This window comes from Aethina tumida, chromosome 3 (genome assembly GCF_024364675.1).
Source record: "Aethina tumida isolate Nest 87 chromosome 3, icAetTumi1.1, whole genome shotgun sequence".
NCBI lineage: Eukaryota > Metazoa > Arthropoda > Insecta > Coleoptera > Nitidulidae > Aethina > Aethina tumida.
The window spans coordinates 35,054,898-35,073,609 of record NC_065437.1 but is presented as its reverse complement, the minus strand read 5'-3'; the positions used below and the strand labels follow the sequence as shown (position 1 = coordinate 35,073,609).

Genomic DNA, 18,712 nt, shown 5'->3' with positions numbered 1-18,712 from the left:
GGTTAAAAATGAGCTACAACCAGAAGAGAGGACCTATATTCACATTTCGTGCAAACGTTGTCATCATTGTTTGTCTACTATCAACAATCAAAATGGCAGGAACCGTAAGCAAGAGGGGACCAATTGGAACGATTGGAAAAATGTAGTTGTTAATATTTACATTTTATTTTACTTTATTGAAGTGAAAACTTCTTTAGCCGCGTTGAGCAGTTTTTAGTAGGAGATCTTATGGGTTTCCGTCACAGACATGCTCATGACTGGCGCATGCGCAGTATGCCTTAGACAATTTTTGGATGAGTGTAATCTCGAGCGTTCGCGTCACCGACATGCTTATAGCAGTGTATCTATAGCTATACAGCTGTACTATAGTGCTGTGTATATTTTATAAGTGAAATTTAAGTAAATACAAATACTTTCCATAAATAATATGATTGTATATTAATTATTATTTCAATTGAAATTGCAGTCTCCACAACTGCCTACTTTTATTTTTAATTTTGTTTCCTATTTCCCAAGGTTTTCGGTGACATTAGATTTAGTACTAATTTAACACTCCTGCTGATGATGCAATTTGGTTTAATTTATGCAGAAAATTAAGACGCTCAATCCTAAGGGAGACTTGCAGAATCACGCCAGACAAAGGACATGTGCCAGTCTAGTACGACACCAATTTTATGGATTGCTAGTATATAAAACAGTACCAATTAACATAATTAAGTCACATCGATTAATGTCCATTTTAGTATCTTAAACACTGAATACAACCCTTTATGTTAATATAATTATTGCTATATAATGTCATTGTATAATTGTCTTTTATGATGGTGTTCAGTTTTTAGTATTTTTTTTAATTACCAAAATTCACATTATTCTATAAAATAAATTCTTGAACCGTCATAATAAATTTCAAGTTCTAAACAGATAAATCAATTACCACTAGGGACAACGAGGTAGAGATCTCCTTAGGCTTGTGCTTAGTGAATGAGCCAACAAACTAAGTGAAAATAGATCAAGTCCCTGGTATTTAGGTTAAACTTTTGGATCAAAAAGGAAAAGGGTTGAAATATTAAAACCCCTTTGCGAATCATCCGGATTTACTAAAAGTCACTGGCTCCATTTATTTATTACACGCTTGTTTAACTCCCGCATGAAAAAAGCTGGAATAAATTCGAATTAGAGCCAGTCAAAGTACGATGTTGTAGAGGACAAATTACGACATTAGCGTAAGACGTTTCGAACCGTCCAAAAGAAATTTATATTAACCTGATAACGTTCCCATTCAATATCGTCACTGATTTACGTCGCAGGAAATGCGTTCTTTCGTACAGAAATAATGGGATTTGTGTTGGACCAGCGTTGGGCCACTGGAGGAAAAATAAATCTCGTTTCATTTACCGTAATACCCCAAAACTTCGAGTGGCTTTAATACAGAACTGGGTCGAATTAATCGGCGGAGCCGATACAAAAATGGTTTTTTTTTTTGTAAAAAAATATTTCTGTGCCTCCTTACTGATTATTAAGTGAATTCTCTTTAAGATGAATACTCACAAGTGAATGGTTTAAAATGCAATTCGATAGTTTTTGTTTGGATGTAAAATAAAATTAGTTTATCCCACATTATTCAATTTCAAATAAATAACATTTATTGTATTAGAAGTCCATTGTATTATATTAACAAAGGTTCCAGTATTTATATCAAAACTTTCCTTTGAAATCAATTTGTGATTTCTAAGTAGGTGGACAAATATTGACAAGGTGACGCAACAAAAATCATTTAATTCAAACGAAGATAAAATATGGATATTAAATTACATTACATCTATTCCTAAAAATAACATGGATTATTGTTTTAATTTAATCATATTAAGTAAACACAAATTGCATTAAATATTAAAAAATTTATTATATTAAATGAATCTAAATTTACAGAACAATTAATTTAAATATGAAATTGTTTTCATATTACATTAAAGTTATATTATTTTCAGTGAACAGCAAAAGCAAACCCCAATAACATTGTTAAAGTTTTTAAAACAGTTTAATGAACACGTACTACGATTTAATTTAAATGAGAACAAAGAATAGGACACAATTAAAAATGTTGTGGGTAAATAATTATTTCAATAAATTTGCAACACCTTAAGTAAAATGTTTAAATAACATATTGGGGTATTATATTATTAATATTCTGTTAATTTTACATTTTTTTATTACTACTTATAAAATAAAATTTTGGAAGTTTATTTAAAAATCTCAATAGTTTTAAAGTTGATTACTATTAAATTTTAATGAATAAAATATTAATTTTCGTTATATAAATAATAAATATAGTAAAATAAATAATAATCTAAATATGCATTAAATGCATGTTAAAAAAGAGAGATAGTTAATAATAAACAATAATATTTTTATTGAAATACAAAGTATACAATTTTATGAATTTAAATTTACTAAGTAATACATGGTTAAACATATCATTAAAATGTAAATTAAAATTTTTTCCAAGACATTTTGTAATATCCAGGATATTTTATAAAAATTGGTACAGCATGAAGCAATCATAATTAATACGGACGTCATTAAGAAATAAAATATGAAACAACCGGTCCCCAATCCAATATTCTGATTGCAATCATTTTCAAGCAAATCCTGCATCTTACCTCAAAGCAACGAAAGATTAATTCTGCATCTCCCCCACTAAAATAACACACGTCTGAATTTGTCTTACACAAAACCACAACCGCTCACCTTCGTTCCACACGCGTAATTCACAATATAACTAATATGATTGAAAAGTTCCAAAATATATTTATTAATTTATTATTTTTTTTTAATTTAATTAATCGAATTGAACAACAGTGAAAGAGACACGTGAGGCGGCAGCGTGCGGGCGAGGACGTCACACAGTCTGCTGCCGCCAACCCACTGCCGTCCCTCCGACGTGCCGCCGTCCTTCCGTTCTCCGGTACCGTTTCTAGCCTACCGCGCAGAGGAACTGCCCCGTCTCCATCCCGGTCCATGTCCTTGTCAAAGGAATTCTCTTTGTGATATACATGCAAGACTAACAGTGCTCAACTTATCTATTTCATTGGTGGGGAGTCAACTATTAGATGTGTTTCAGTGCCTAAAAAATTTGGTGACTACTATGAGTGAGCCAGAATTATTTGCTTGTAAAATATAGTTTTTAAAAAACTTAAACTAATTAAAGTAAAATATTTTAAATTTTATTGGTTTTTATCAAATCATTCTAAATAAAAAGAGTAATTAACAGAAGATTTAAAATTCTTTGTTTATTTAAATACTAATGATGATAATAATAAAATATAATAGATGTATTAATATCGTTAATAACTTAGAAATATACCATTAAATGAGAGGTATCTAAAAAAGCAAAAATACCATTTTATTCTCCACTTTCTCCATTTACTCGTGAACTAGTGAAAAAGCATTTCAAAGAAAATTGCTACCGCTTTAGAATGCCACTATTGTGTTTCTTTTAACTTTAAAATTCCCCCAAACTGATTTTAATATAACCATAATGCTTAATATACAAATATAGACTATTTAAAAAATACTTCAATAACAGAACAGAATCGATAGGAAGTTGAAACTGTAGTATTACGTGGCGAATTTTATTTTATGGAATTAGTCGTTGTTGTTGACGCAAATTCAGAAATGCGTGTCACACATTTCACTCCCTTTCTCAAGACAAACTCCCACAACAACCCTTCAGTCGAAGCTACGACGCAAATCTGTAATTTGTTTTTGAAATTCAATGTCTTTTCACTCACATAACTAACGATGTATCTCAAACAAAACGTACATCCTCTTTATTATCATGAATCTGTAAAACAAACAAGCATTTGCAGCCAAATTAGATCGGATTGCCGTTTTATTTAGAGATAATCCCCAAGCGAATTACATTCCTTATCCAATACCCCTACGGTTAGTTGTGCGGTGGACGTAAATCATGTCTAAATGCCTTCCGCAACATCCCGATACTCAAGAAGAGATCGGTCCAGTTTAGTACTCTATGGTCCGATCGCAGCATCCTTTGTGCCATTCATATTTTATTGACCCGACGAGTCCGTTTTCCTCTTCCGCGCTTCTTTCGTTCCTCCCAAGTGTCGGCTAGACGTCGGGGGCGGCGGCGCACTATGCCCGATCAACAACAAAAATGTACCCGAAAGGATTTAATTTAAAACTTACTTCGCAACACTTGCATACACAATTTGAAATGCTTCCAAAGAACGTATTGTAAAAGAATGCTTTTCTAACTGCTAATTACATTAAATTGCATTTAAAACAATTTTTTGGTTTATTCATATGCTATAATTCGTGTAAATTAAATCAACAAAAATGGCATGTTGCATCCGCAATGGTTTCGTTAGATTACAAGTGGCAACGTCAAAGTTTTCATAAAATCGGTACCATCGAAACAATATGTCGTACTAAATCCTCGTGGAACATGAAATATTAAACAGGCCAGTCATTAAACTGTGATGAATCAACTATTAGAGAATTGATGCAACAAATTCCTTCAAAAAGTTGAACAAATGGATTTCACATAAATTAAGTGAGAGTACCAAAAATGGGTTGTTAACGACAATTCACGCCTGTCTAGACAAATTGGTAAACCTGATGAAGAAATACCGTACTTAATAATAATCGTAATCCAAGAAAAATGTTTATGATTGTAAGGTGAATTAAGCGTAGAATTTGACATATTGTCTCTATTTCAAGAGGTCAAACAGATTATTGCAACTATCTACAGATGGCAAATTGATCACGATAATAAAAAACATAAGACACAACATAATAAGATTACCTTATTAAATCAACAGTTTCTTCATGACAACGCAGGATCAAATGACGCACTAGAGTTTCAAAGGAATCTTCAAAATGTTAAATGGGAAGTTTTACCTCATACACGATATAGTATAGATATGTTTCCATATGACTATTATTTATTTTTATGTATTAGACTTACTTCTGAAGAGAAGTTTAGAACTGCGGTTGATCTTTTTTTCAGTCCTCGTAACATCAATTTTCTTGTAGAACTAAAAATTGTTTTAAACAAATTTATGTTGAGTTAAGGTAAACTTAAACTTTGTGATTTCTACCTCACCCGCAATATGCATGCAATATGTCATTATCTAATTTTCTGCGTTAGTTTAATAGTTTAAAGCTGTAGACGAGATCAAAACAGACATTGAAACATTAAGTTAGGTTTTTGCTTTTGGTCCGAAATTAGCCTATAAATAACCCGAAATTTTAGTTCTAAGAACACTACGGAATCGACAGATTTAAACGTTTAAAACTTAAAATTTGAAAAACAGCCCATAAAAAGCCAAAAATTCCTGCATGTAAAAATTTTTAAATAATAGATATGAAAATAAAAACCATTAGATTTCTTGAAAAATTTTTATTTCCAAAAAACGCTTTTTGCGGATTTAAAAATATTTAATTCGGTACATTCTTTATTACTTGATCTTAATGCCAGAAACTATAAATGCTGGACAATACCACAACTTGATTATTCAATCAATTATTATTCCATTTACTCAAGAATTTGTACCAAATTTCGTTTTTGTAGATGTCCCACCGTGTGGAGCATAAGTTTGGGCCACTACTCTTATAGAAGAAGACAAATTTATATTCGAAACTTCCACCCTCAACATTTGGAAGAGCTTGCTAATATACTTAGACAAGAATGATGAGTTATGTATGAATCAAGAATTTATCCGTTGGTGTTCCCAGAGCAAGGAGGAGACCTAACAAGTACTGATTGGAAAAATGTAGCAGTTAATATTTTAATAGTGTGATTAATTTTCCAAGGAATTTGGTTATAGTTTTGTTATTAGTTTAAAATATTATTTTGATAAAACAAAACAAAAACTAAAAAAAGAACTGAGCATGATTTAACTAATTCGTCGAATAATTATAAAGAAAGTTTTAAAGCTCGGTGTGGTAAAGGTATTAGAATATATATAAACGAAGTGGACCATACGGATTGTCCACATCCTGAAAATAGTCTGCGAATGGACGGAGTTCCACAAAACATTAACCTCGCTATCATATTTTATTTCGATTGTTCCTTCCACTTTTGTGTGTAAAAGTTTTTATTACTCGTATATCAACAACATAAATGGAATTTTCCCAACTGTGCATAAAAGTTAAATCTTAAAATATGTAAATTTTCCCATCAAACACCATGCATTACACATACATCATATTCAGCAAAATTACTAAATCAACTTTGACGCGGGTCAATCCTCCCAGTGTAATGGTAACATATTTAACAAGTAGGGTTTAAAGTTTGTGACTGAAATGGACATCTATTGAGGTCAAAATAAATTGGTGAGTTTGATTTATGTCATAAATTTACGTTGTTCAGAGAGATGTGGAAAATAATGGACATGGAAATGATTTTGCTTCGTACAACGAATAATTAAAAAACTTATTAATAATCAAATTAATACGCGTATAAGCTTTATTGGAAAAGTTATCATTTTTAAAATTCAGTTATTAAAAGTTTATTAACAATTAATTTATTAACAATTAATTATTAATACAGAGATACGTGTGAATCACTAAAACTTATTTTAAAATAACAATTATATGTGTCACATTCATATTTACAGCATAGTTATGATTCATTTAACATTTAACTCTAAAATAACTTTTAATAATGAATCCTCTATTGTTCATATTGCCAGTGACACCATATTTATTCCGTATGAAATATTAAAGTCATTGAATAATTTATTTTCGGCTAAAAGGCTTACGAATATTTTGCGACCAAAATGAAAGCAGTTACATAATGTGGGCCATTTGCATAGGTATAACCTCAAAAGGTTCATTCCCTTTCTAGCTTTATAGCCTAAATCACATAGGAAGCAGAGGATGTAAAGTAGTATTTTCAGAAGGTGGAGCTAAAGGTAATTTTAATCTACCAGGCGTATCACAGCTTTAAATCCTATTCAATGATTATGCGATTACTATAATACCGCTTTTACTTGTCCCACAAAAGTAACAATATCTTCTGAAATATTATATATTTGAGTTTATATAAGTGTAACAAAAATACTTACCTGAGCATCTGCATTTAAACCACTTTCGATGAACCTGAACAGCAATAAGTCCCATTTTACCAATAGAACCTTAAAAACAATAATAAATTAACAGTTAAAAAATTGAGACTTTCAATTTCAATTTATGAAAAATGTTAAAATCCAGAAGAAAAATGTGTATGTAAATGTCGCATACCCCAGATTAAGTAACCCTGTTCTAAGCTAACTATTAATATGTATTTACTTCAGTATTTTAAAATAGAAATTACCCGCACTGGTACATTTCCCGTACGATACGCCCGTACAATTTTATTTGGCACATCGATAATGAAATCTTCTAATAAATGAAACGAAGTCGATTCCTCGTTTTGTTATTCCGAAGTGGAGATAAAAGATTTCCGATGTCTCCGTACAATAAGATGATGTGCCGGAAAAAGATCGTGTAATGCACTTTCCGTGTTTTCGAATATAACAAATTATGGAAATTTAGACGCAAGAACAAAACACGACCTAATAGACCCCGAAAAATTTGGTTCTATTTTATCCGTAAAGCGAATTTCATGCAAATCAATAATTTACAGTTTCGTGAGGAAAAAACAGTTTGTCGCCCTAATCACACATATTTTTACTTATCCGTTGCGACAAATCCAATTTGCATTGGAAGATTTACATTCGCTAATGAAATATCGAAACGATTGGGGCTCGCGAATTCCTAATGACAGATTTATGCTACAAGTTTTCGTTAATGCAATTTACGATGGTTTTCATAAATTACATTCGCAGCAGCTTACCTGGTACAGTGTCATGTTTGCATAGTCTGAATTGGCGCGATCTACTGAGAATTTCGCCTCAGTTTGTTTGAAGACTTTACATTAGTGCATTTGACGTTTAATGTTAAACGCCCCAAACCATTCGAAACAACATTGAAAACGTATACCTACTAGAACGCTCCTTATGCGAATGTATAAATAGCAGTGAGTAGGAAATTGCACTAATTAATATCACAAAAAGAGACGCCTCAAAAGGAATTTCTAAAGAGATAATCCTGTTTATTTGAATCTTCAATATTTTTATAAATTTACGAACTTTTTTGTTTTATTTGCTCAGTATGTCGATCTTCATCTTATATTAAATAATTATGATTACATTTTTTTAATGCTAATTATTAGTATCTGCAGCTTCTACTAATTAAAATAAGGAGGTCAATTGAACTAACCAACTAACTGGATTCATTTGCAGTATTACATAATTTTACATGTATACTTTGCTGAACTATTTTATGAAATGAATAAATAAATAAAATAATAAAAATAAAATAAAAAAAGGTGACGCAGTCGGTAGGATTCGAACCTACGCTCCCAGAGGGAATCTGATTTCTAGTCAGACGCCTTAACCGCTCGGCCACGACTGCTACATAAAAAAGCTATTTTAAATTATGTTTAAAAAATCCTCAATTTTAAAATTTTATTCATTTTATAATTTAAATTTTATATATTTTAAGTTATCTTCTTACTAAATATACATACACAATGAATCAAAGAAAAAGTTGTGAGCGATGTTTGTCACTAGATGGAATTTACTATCATATATCGGGCAACAGCCATCTAATCAGTTTGGCACCTTTGAAAGGTGACATTTCAGTCCACAAGACAGTTTCGTATTTCGTCACATCATATCAAAAGTGACATTAGTATAAAGGTGACTGAAAAAACTTGCTTGAAATTTTACTACAAAAAAAGTGGAAGAAATTATAAAAATGGTTGAGCAAGGCCATTACATTTATGATGTCACACCTGAACTAAAAAATTGATCAAAAACAGTAATGAATCATCTGCATAAGACCGGATATAAAAAGCAGCTCTAAATTAACGAAGAAGAAAAATTTCTATAGACCAAATTTCCCTACTGAAACGGAATGAACTCAACACTTTTCTCAGTAGGTTTGAAGACGGGCAATGAAAAATAAACTACATAAGACAATGGGGTGTTAAAATGAAGGTCCCCCCAATGGTGGTAAAGCCAGAATTGCACCAAGAAAGGTGTCACTGCGAGTTTCGTGGGAATGCAAGGGGATGTTTTACTCTCTGTTATTAACAACAGATCAGATTAAAGCAAGATTTGTAAAAGAAAGGCATCGTACTCCAATACAAAAAAACGCCAGAACACCTACATCTTTAGCGATTCAACAAAAATTAAAAAAGCATGTCTCTGTCTGACCAACATTTTTCAACTTCTCCGATAACGCAGTTTTTCACATCCTTGTATAACAACTCTGTTGGTTTAAAGTAATCAAGGAATTTATTATTAATATATTTAATATTGACCTTAATACGTGGAATTTCTTAATTTTTTATATTTTCAAAATTTGTGCAGTGATTACTAAATGTTCTAAAATATAATAGACATATTGTATATTACTCACTTTGTATGGCAAATAAGTATAATAACCTTCATTTATTCGTCTGAATGTGTTAATAACCTCATCAAAATTGGAAATGGCAAATTTGTTGGTTTGAAGTTGCGTAACAAAATATTAGATTTCTATACAAGAGGTGTTGAGCAAGTGAAAACTTTGAAGCGTTGGGAGTTAAGGCCCAACACTCTTTTGCGAAAAATTCAATGTCAATGGCATATTAGCACGTGGCAGATCTTAGGGCATACCATGAAAAGCCCCTAACATCAGGATAAAAGTTGTACACTTATGGTACAATGACATTGATTGCAAAATAACGAAAGGAATAAAAGTTAAATTTGATCAAAAATCAAAAGACTCTATTTCTGATATATTTAAACAATAAAATAATCTGTCAACAATACTTATATAATACAGAATCAAAATTCCTATTTATTATTTTTATTAAATTTATATTTTCTGAATAATTTTTTATATTTATATTTTAACACTTTTGCCTTGAAGTGCTTCTTCGTGATAAAGAAAGACCAAATGCCCCGTTGGAGGCTCAAAGGACGATTTAAAATTTTAATTGAGATGTTTTATTTCATCCAGGAAAATATACATATTTATCCATGAGGTTATTATTCAGATTAAAGGTAAAGGTTGGTAAAACATTGCTGAATAAAAAGATAATTATTTTGGATAAATATTATTTCAAAGAAAGTCATGTTATTTTAAAGTTAAACATAAAAACGTAACCTTTAAATTAAAGTATACTACAGAAGCTAAATATGGAATCACTATCAAGATTTAAGCCAGACCACTTAAAATGTTTAGGAGCATCTATAAAAAATATGAACTTGTATTTAATATAATTAAAATTTAAATTAACGTGAAGTATTTAATTTAGTACAAGAGCAGCTCTATGGTCACAATCTGAAAATAAAGTTGCTAAGTAAAAGTTCAAAGTTTAAAATGTAGTTTCAGAGCTCTTAATTCAATTATGAACCAATTTACTCCTTAGTGGAAATTACTTACCGCTGCCGTTTTGCTCTAGACATAAACGTTACAATTGTAACTTTCATAATTGCATCAAACAAATTGCTGACGTCTCTTAACTCTCGAAGACAACTTTAATTTTTAAATTATTATACTTTACGTAACACTCTTGGTTTAATTGTACCACACAAAACAATTTGGAATTTATGCATGAATTGAACCAGTATTTGAAAGTTTTGAGGTCTGTGTCGAACAATTTGTGTCAGTTAATTCGAGAGTTTTTTGATAGAAAGCCCTTTAAAATTGAGACCAAGTTTGAAACTTCTGTAAACATGTAAATGTTGAATTACAATTGCCCTAAATTTGTTTAAGTGCAAACATATGTAGGTAAAGTAGCGGTATAATTATAGTCAATGATTTCACCTATCAATTGGCCTACCGTTAGTAAGTCCAAGATTTACTCCAAATAAATTAATGAATTACACAGATTTATTACAGTAATCAGTGTAATTTCGTATAAAAACAAGTAAGCCAGAGTTGTTCGCGTTAACTTGACACTACACAATGCAATTAAAATCTGAGAATCAATAAATTTCATATTTTTCAACTATGTTAGATAGATTGCGTTTTTAAATCAAAGTAATTGTGATTGATGAAACTTGTTTGTGAACAAGCACATTAATCCAGACTGATTCACAACAAGCACGATGAAGTTCATCATCAAATGAACCACACTAGTTAATTGTTTGTTATTTACCAGAACTGCAATAATTATGCAAATTAAAATACTTGCACGTTAATAAAATGATGTAATCTGGTATTTACATAACTGTGTAAATACATGTTTCTATTCTAGGGTGTTACCGTCCTTATTATTATTGTGATAATTATCGACATGTCGAACGTCATTGACTGTTCATTAACTTTCGCTATATTTTTTTCTACTAATTATTATCCATAACATAAACTGTTGGGAATAAAAATAGAATAGACTAGAGAAACATCTATTCCGCAGTATGCCAGTAAAATTCTTCAGTTTTATATATCCGGATGTTAAAATATGTTATTTATTCATCACAGGTGGTCAATTAAAAGACTTTAAAAGTCGGAATTAGTTAAATGACTAGTTGTCACGCGTAAACATAACCTCACGTTGAACTATTAGTCAGGTGCATGTGATTCATTAATTTTCAGTACATACATAAAATTTATATAAAATTTGAACAGACTTACTTTCTGGAAGTCGAACGAAAATTCCTTCTGTAGAGTAACACGTACGGCCACTTGGTGGTGGCGTCGCGACGCTCGAACACAATTCGCGGTCAATTCCAAACTGACACGGCCGTGGACAGCTGAGCGAGGGACCGCGGATTTTACACCTGCACCGGTGGAAGACAGAAATTGCAGTCGGTCATCCGTGCGACGGCCAATTAAACACACCGTACGCAAAGTGTTATTTATTTTCCACGGTGTTATTCGCTTGCACAATCGGGAACGAAGCTCGCCTCCATCGCGTTGCGGTTCCTGTGTCGGCGTCCGTTGCCGCAAGTTTGCGATTTGAATAATCCGAAGGTTGAGGCCCGGTCGTGCTTTCTAACGTGCGATTTGCTCAAGGGTGGATTTTCGGATTTATTTCGCTTTGGCTTTTTAAATATTTGATACAGTCAGTACAGACTTTATTAAAATGTTATAAATTTTTATAACAAAATGGAATTAAAAATATATATGAATGTATATGAATTTATGATATTTAAGTAAATAATGTAATTAAAAAAAGAGTTTCAAGCCATATAAAACTTAGTCTCCATTAGTGATTCTTAAAATGCATCGTTCACCGTTCACTTTTTAATCTTCACCGTGTCCTTCAATTTTAAAAAAATATACACTAAACTTCCAAAAAAATGGAAAAATATTAGAGAATACGAATTAAAAAAAATATATATTTTTAAATCAGAAAGTATTAATTAATTTTTTATTTAAAAAAAAAAACATATTTCAGTTGAAAATAATTTTGTAGTCAAAATTTTTTAATATGAAGTTATAAAATAAAGAGTTTAAAAATGCAGCATATGGACTAAATATATTAATTTTATTTTAAATAAAATCCATAATTAAGTTAAAAATAGTTATACAGTCAAAAAAAATAAGAAAATCTTTATAAATACAAATTGTTAAAAAGTAATATCAAGACATAAAGTATTTATAATAAAACAAATGCAATTAAAAATTTTAAAATATGCAAAACTTGGAAATATATTGGAAAATATGAATTAATTAAAACATATTATTGAAGCACGAAATATTAATTAATAAAGTATAAATGCGTATTTAATTTTTTATACAAATTATTTTTGTCACATGATTAATAATCTTGTGTTGATATTAATTTGATAATAATAAACTTATAATTACATATAAATATATTATGAAGTAATAAATGCTGATTTGTTTTATTTTATTACTTGAATGCCTATTTTTTTCTCATTAAATAAAGTTATGTTTATTTTAACTGTGCTATTTTCAATCAGGTGATTTTACATTAAAAAATAATATGATATAAATATGAATTCTCATATTTGAAAAATTCTAAAGCAGACTTTTATTTGTTAAAATAGAACGATAGATTTACAGTCAAAAAATAGTATACAAATCTTACACTTTTATGTAATTTTATTATACCGTTAAATAAATGAAAAATAAAATGACATATTCATTGTAAGCATAAAATTTTTAAAATTTATACCTTACTTTTGAATATACAAGATAACTCATCTAAAACCAGTATCTTAGTCTAAATTAGGTGAATATCTTGGAAATCCAGATACCCAGCTATAAACTCGTATAAACTTATATTTTGACATCCCAAAACTTGTCTCAAAGTTTACACATGATTGGATGGCTGCATCTTAACGAATCAGATGTCAAAAGACACAAGAGCACATTTTTTGTAAATATCTCGTTTCCTATAGGTTTTACGCTACTAGAATAGAATTAAATTCTCTACAACTTTTGTTTTAAACATTCTTTCATAAGTCGAACCGTTGTGGAGATAGAGGGCAAAGAGAGGCAGAGAGCGGCTACAGTATCATTTGAGGTCAACTGGTAGTCCCGATCGAAATTACGTAGTATAAAACTTATAAATTATTGCTAAATATATAATTATCATTTTTTATTATTATTATCAGAGTTTGGTGGACTCCTACAATATGTTGTAAGGGCAGGGCATTGTAGAGGAATACAATTGTTCAATAACTGGCGTTTATTTGAGAAAATATAGCACGTGTATACCTGAATAAGGTTGACCACACATTCAACGCTGAACTCTTTTCCGTACATTTCCGGGATGGATCTCCGACCACGTTTTGGGTCGAGGTAGGCAACTACCAATACGCAATATTCCGGTTACATATTTAATTTAAATAAGTTAGGCAACCAACATAGCACCGTCTCCGGTTCAATCTTTCGTGACATCTATTAACCAGATCTCCATTCAGGGAACCCGATGACGTAGGTGTTGCGGTACAAGAAGTGAGATAGAGACGACGACCGTCCTTGTTTGCGTCTCGCGGCCATCTGGCTGGCTCAGTCAGCTGTTCGACGGTGGTGCGAAAACGGACGATGGCTTCTGGCTGCTGTGGTACCAAAAAACAAAAATTGAACAATTCCTCCGGAGTCCCGTCATCGAACGGCGTTTCGTCAGTGGCGAACGGGATCAGCAACGGAATGGCCATGGTCGCTTTACCCGAGATGTGCTTCTTTTGTTTTGACGTGCTCTATTGCCATTTGTATAACCTCGCGCCACCGAAAACACCCTCGTTCAGCAATGATGCATAGTAAGTTTGTTCATTTCCACGTGCTAGTTTGCTTTCGTTTGAGCATTTTCATGTTTTTATGGCTGTCATTCGTGAAATTCGAAATACAAGTCGACTGACAAAGGTCATTCAACTGGTTCTTCACTTTCCTTTGTTTGGTCACTATAGAATGCTTGATTTTACGTTGATACCAAAATATACATGGAGCCTGCAATATTAAATATGGTCCAATGCTATTTATATAACCTAGAAATTTTCGTCTAATTGGATGCATGACGTTTAAAAAAAACTGCATTCAAACACGTTTCTACATAAAAACGTTTATATTTCGGACGGAAAATACAAAATATGTCACTAGATGAACGTTCAACTTTCTGCACATTCAATTGTCACGACATAAAAATCATGTTCCAAAGGCCATTAAAAACGCTACATTTTTACCAACTGTCACAATAATATTAAAATAATTTATTTATTTTTAGTCCATTGTTTGTAACATGGAAGATTGGAAAAGACAAGAGACTTCGTGGTTGCATTGGAACATTTAATGCCATGAATCTGCAATCTGGTCTCAGGGAGTATGCAATAACTAGTGCATTCAAGGACTCCAGATTCAGTCCCATAACCCGAGATGAATTCCCAAAGTTAAGTGTATCTGTGTCCATTTTAAGACATTTTGAGGATGGTGATGATTACTTGGACTGGGAAGTAGGTGTGCATGGTATCAGAATTGAGTTTATCAATGAAAAAGGCAATAAAAGGACTGCTACTTACTTGCCAGAGGTGGCTTCTGAGCAAGGTAATTTTATTTGCTTTTTGGATTGAGGATGATTGAATATCTATTATTAGCACTGTACATGACACATTTGTTTTCACTGTATTATTTGAAACAAACAAAGGATTTATTTATGATAAAGTGGTAATTATATGTTTAAATAATAATGACAACAGGAATGTATTTTACTTTTATTATATGCAATATAAATTACACATGTAAACTGTTTTAATTTTAAATGATTAAATGAAGATATAGAGGTCAAAATAATATTCACTACAAATAGTAATTAAAAATATTTTTAGAATAAACATTTAGAGGTATTTTAAATATCTACTATTGACACATGTTAAAAATCGTAAATTTATGTTTATGCTGTTTTACTTAATTCTCCAAAACTGTTATTTGTACCAACAAATAAATATTCTCAACATTAAAAAGTTTCTAATAATCCAACTTCCATAACAGTAAAAAATGGCCATAGAACATAAAAACGTGCTTAAAGCAAATTCAAAAAAGTTCCTAGAAAAAAAAAGCTAAAGAAAAAAACTGGAATGCAATGATTAGCTTCCATATTTTGTTTTTCTATACAAAATGTGATGACATTACTATAACCATTGTTTTCTAATAAATAGGAGAAATGTCGAATTATAAATATTCATTTCTATTAAAAATATTAATTTAAAAAGATTAAGTCAGTCATAGTATAATATTAATTTTTTACAAATTACACATTATTATAATCTGTAAGGTGTTTTAATAACAATTTCATTATCCTTTTATAATTTTCAAAAATGGTAATAAACAAAATTCATTTATCTGACTCCTCTATTATTATTACTTTTCAATTATTTTAACCATTTTATTTTTAGTTATCTTATGGTGTATTTCTTACTGCTATAGAAGCTAGATAATTGAAACTACTCAAGTAAAGTTCGTCAACTTATATATCACTTAAAACCGTACACAAATAAATTTCGTGAATTCTGTGGTGAGCCCACATTGCACGGCTGCGTGTTTCAGGATGGGACCAGCTACAGACGATTGATAGTCTGCTACGCAAGGGTGGTTACAAATCGGCAATCTCGAGCGAGGTGCGGCGTAACATTAAACTGACGCGCTACCAAAGTGAGAAGATAACCATCAGTTACCAAGAGTACATGAACCACTGGAACAACGCCAACAACCAAAGGTGCTAGCAGACGATGTGGAGGCACCCGACACCGGTGTCTCCACCACTTCCCCATCACCAACAGTACCGCGATGCAGTTCCACCACCACATCCCTTCGTCGTGGCCGCTATGATGGCGCCAGTACCCCGATATGCGCCGCCGCCCTGCGTCCTGCAGCCACTCTGGTATCCGGGACCGTCATACCAACAACCGCCGGATTGCGGACCGGTATTCGCAGCTCCTCCGCCCGGACATCATCACGCCCATCATTTCAACGGTTACCATCCGTCTTTTTTTCGAAAGCGAAAGTAATAAGGTGCTGCTTCGGCACCTCCCCTGACGCTTTGTGACACCGATATTGTTTTACCAGTCCGTCGACATGATTGTTATGTCGGTGTCTTGCGGGGGCATAGCCGAGCATCTCGGGGAACTATGAGATCACCAAACGTATTCATATAAAATTTTAGTAGTACGAATTGACAAAAATTTGACATCACTTCAATATTTGGATTTCTTGGGGATGTTCTGTCCAATTTTTGTCAGTGATATATAAAAATTTATCGGTTTAATTGTGCCTGAACCTGCACGGAAAATGCTTGAGCTTATTTTACATACGACCTTGGTATAATGTCTTACCACAAAAATAGTTTTGTTCGGATATTTTAGTACAAACCAGCATTTGAATGTACCTGTAGGTTTTAAGTTTATACCAGTTAATTGAGGACCTTTCCTAAACAAATATTTTATTGTCGCATTGAATTTTTTGCAATTTTGTTATGTACCTTTTTAACAAAAGGAAATGCAATTGGTAGGGTATTTTTTATTGTTTTAGGTTTTAAATACTTATTTTTTCTTGATCCATTAAATACACACCACCCTGATGTTAAAAACTGCTTAGAAAACTGAGTGCAAGGTTTTAAATATTGATTTTATATTATATAAGATTTATAAACAGATCTATTAATTTTATATAAAAATATATGTAATTATTTCTATATAGTTTTTAAGTTTTTCGTTCCCTCTTATATCGCTTCTATAGCATTGCATAACTGAGTGCAAATAATTTAAACACGTTCAATACTATAGAAGCTTTATGTTAATTCTACAATTTAATTTTGCGTAAAAAAGTAACATTTAGAAAGCAAGAGTTTCAATAAGTTTTTATTTTTTTACGTAATATATAAGGAGTCAAGATATTCCTGGAGTTAAATTGTAAATGAATATCTCATTTTAGCTTCATTTATTATATCTGTATTATTATAGGCACTATTGGTATATGTGACTAAGTGTAAACATTTTTGTCCAATAACATTATTTTGAACCAAAGCTTTTAAAAGCTACACAAAACTAACAATAAATGTAAGATAACCTTGTGTGAAAGAACCTTTATAACTAATATATTAATTATAGCATATTATTCTATACTTGAGGATAATTTAGATTACAATTAAAGAACATCTGGGAATATCGAAGAATACATTTGTGGATTTAGTGACTACCAATATCTTATGTGAAAGTTGTTGACGTTCACTAAAGACTAAACAAGGATCCACAGGGATTATAAACTTAAACATCACTGCCATTTAGTCATCTTGAATTAATTATTACAATCATTTCATAGTGATGTTCTATCAGCCAAAGAAAATCTTACTTATTATAAAATAAAGTTATGATATTGTTAAACAAAAGCATTAACTAATTTAATTACAAAAATAGTTTAGAAATAGAAACAAAATCATTAAACTTTATTTAATAATAACTGCTATGGACATCATTGTATTGTGATCTCGTTGCTATTACATCTGAACTGAAAGTTATGGTAGGGATAGTTTAATTTTTTTAATATGTTCTGTAGGATACCATTTTTTCAAACCTTGTTGTCTATAATCATCTGTGATTTAGATGTAACTAGCAACCACGCCAATACTAGTATAAAAAAATACAATTTGGAATACGCGAATTTTATTGATTTCTTTTGACGTTACGAAAAATGTTCGTGTTAAAAATTGCTCAATACAAACTTACGAGTATAAAACAGGACAATTCCAGTATTCCAAATTGCTTTCAAGTGTCTCAGGCTATTAAGATTAATATAGTAATTCCACTGCATATATAAAATAACTGGCAACACGATCGATAGATTCGAATTGTTTGAACAAATTTATCATTAACATCGGAAAAATGTGCCTAAACGTGAATAAACTGGTACGTATCCAGTAACGCCATCTAGGAGACACAAGTTCTGATATTCTCTAATAAATTTAGCTGTTAAAATTAGTATTTAATATTTGGATGTATTGTAGTGGGGTTTCATTGAAAAATGTTTAATAAAAATTACTTTTTTAACATGAATTTCTCATTTAACTTAACCAAATTCTCAATAAGGATAAGTATTATAAAGGACACAGGGATTAATTATCAAAATTATGAACAAGTATGGCCCACCTTTACTTCACTTAGCCACTAAATGGCTCTTGCCGCCCATG

At 31.2% G+C, this 18,712-nt stretch overlaps 2 protein-coding genes and 1 non-coding gene across 4 annotated transcripts in view; 1 reads left to right on the top strand and 2 right to left on the bottom strand.

The window, feature by feature from the left end:
* LOC109604696 (serine/arginine repetitive matrix protein 2) overlaps nt 1–11,947 on the bottom strand; it is a 135,744-nt gene extending 123,797 nt beyond the window's left edge. For both annotated transcript variants that reach the window (XM_049965653.1, XM_049965654.1), the window contains exons 1-2: nt 11,701–11,947; nt 7,095–7,163 (exon numbers count right to left, since the gene is read on the bottom strand). The gene's annotated coding sequence lies outside the window, so the exon portion shown is untranslated. The remainder of the gene's footprint in view (nt 1–7,094; nt 7,164–11,700) is intronic.
* Nucleotides 8,403–8,484, bottom strand: Trnas-aga (transfer RNA serine (anticodon AGA)). The gene has a single exon. It is a non-coding gene; the product is annotated as a tRNA-Ser (tRNA).
* A 2,033-nt stretch (nt 11,948–13,980) lies between the features above and the next one.
* Nucleotides 13,981–18,578, top strand: LOC109603147 (AMME syndrome candidate gene 1 protein homolog). Its single transcript, XM_020019607.2, has 3 exons — nt 13,981–14,300; nt 14,762–15,078; nt 16,078–18,578. Exons 1-3 carry the CDS (start codon nt 14,086–14,088, stop codon nt 16,251–16,253), a joined length of 708 nt encoding a protein of 235 aa, XP_019875166.1. The 5' UTR covers nt 13,981–14,085; the 3' UTR covers nt 16,254–18,578.
* Nucleotides 18,579–18,712: the final 134 nt, after the last annotated feature.

What these genes read in the sequence shown, in the direction of transcription:
- LOC109603147 (XM_020019607.2), top strand. Translation starts at nt 14,086, where the DNA reads ATGGCTTCTGGCTGCTGTGGTACCAAAAAACAAAAATTGAACAATTCC. An exon ending in TCGTTCAGCAATGATGCATA is followed by an intron (nt 14,301 to 14,761) that starts GTAAGTTTGTTC and finishes ATTTATTTTTAG; the next exon opens with TCCATTGTTTGTAACATGGA. An exon ending in AGAGGTGGCTTCTGAGCAAG is followed by an intron (nt 15,079 to 16,077) that starts GTAATTTTATTT and finishes TGCGTGTTTCAG; the next exon opens with GATGGGACCAGCTACAGACG.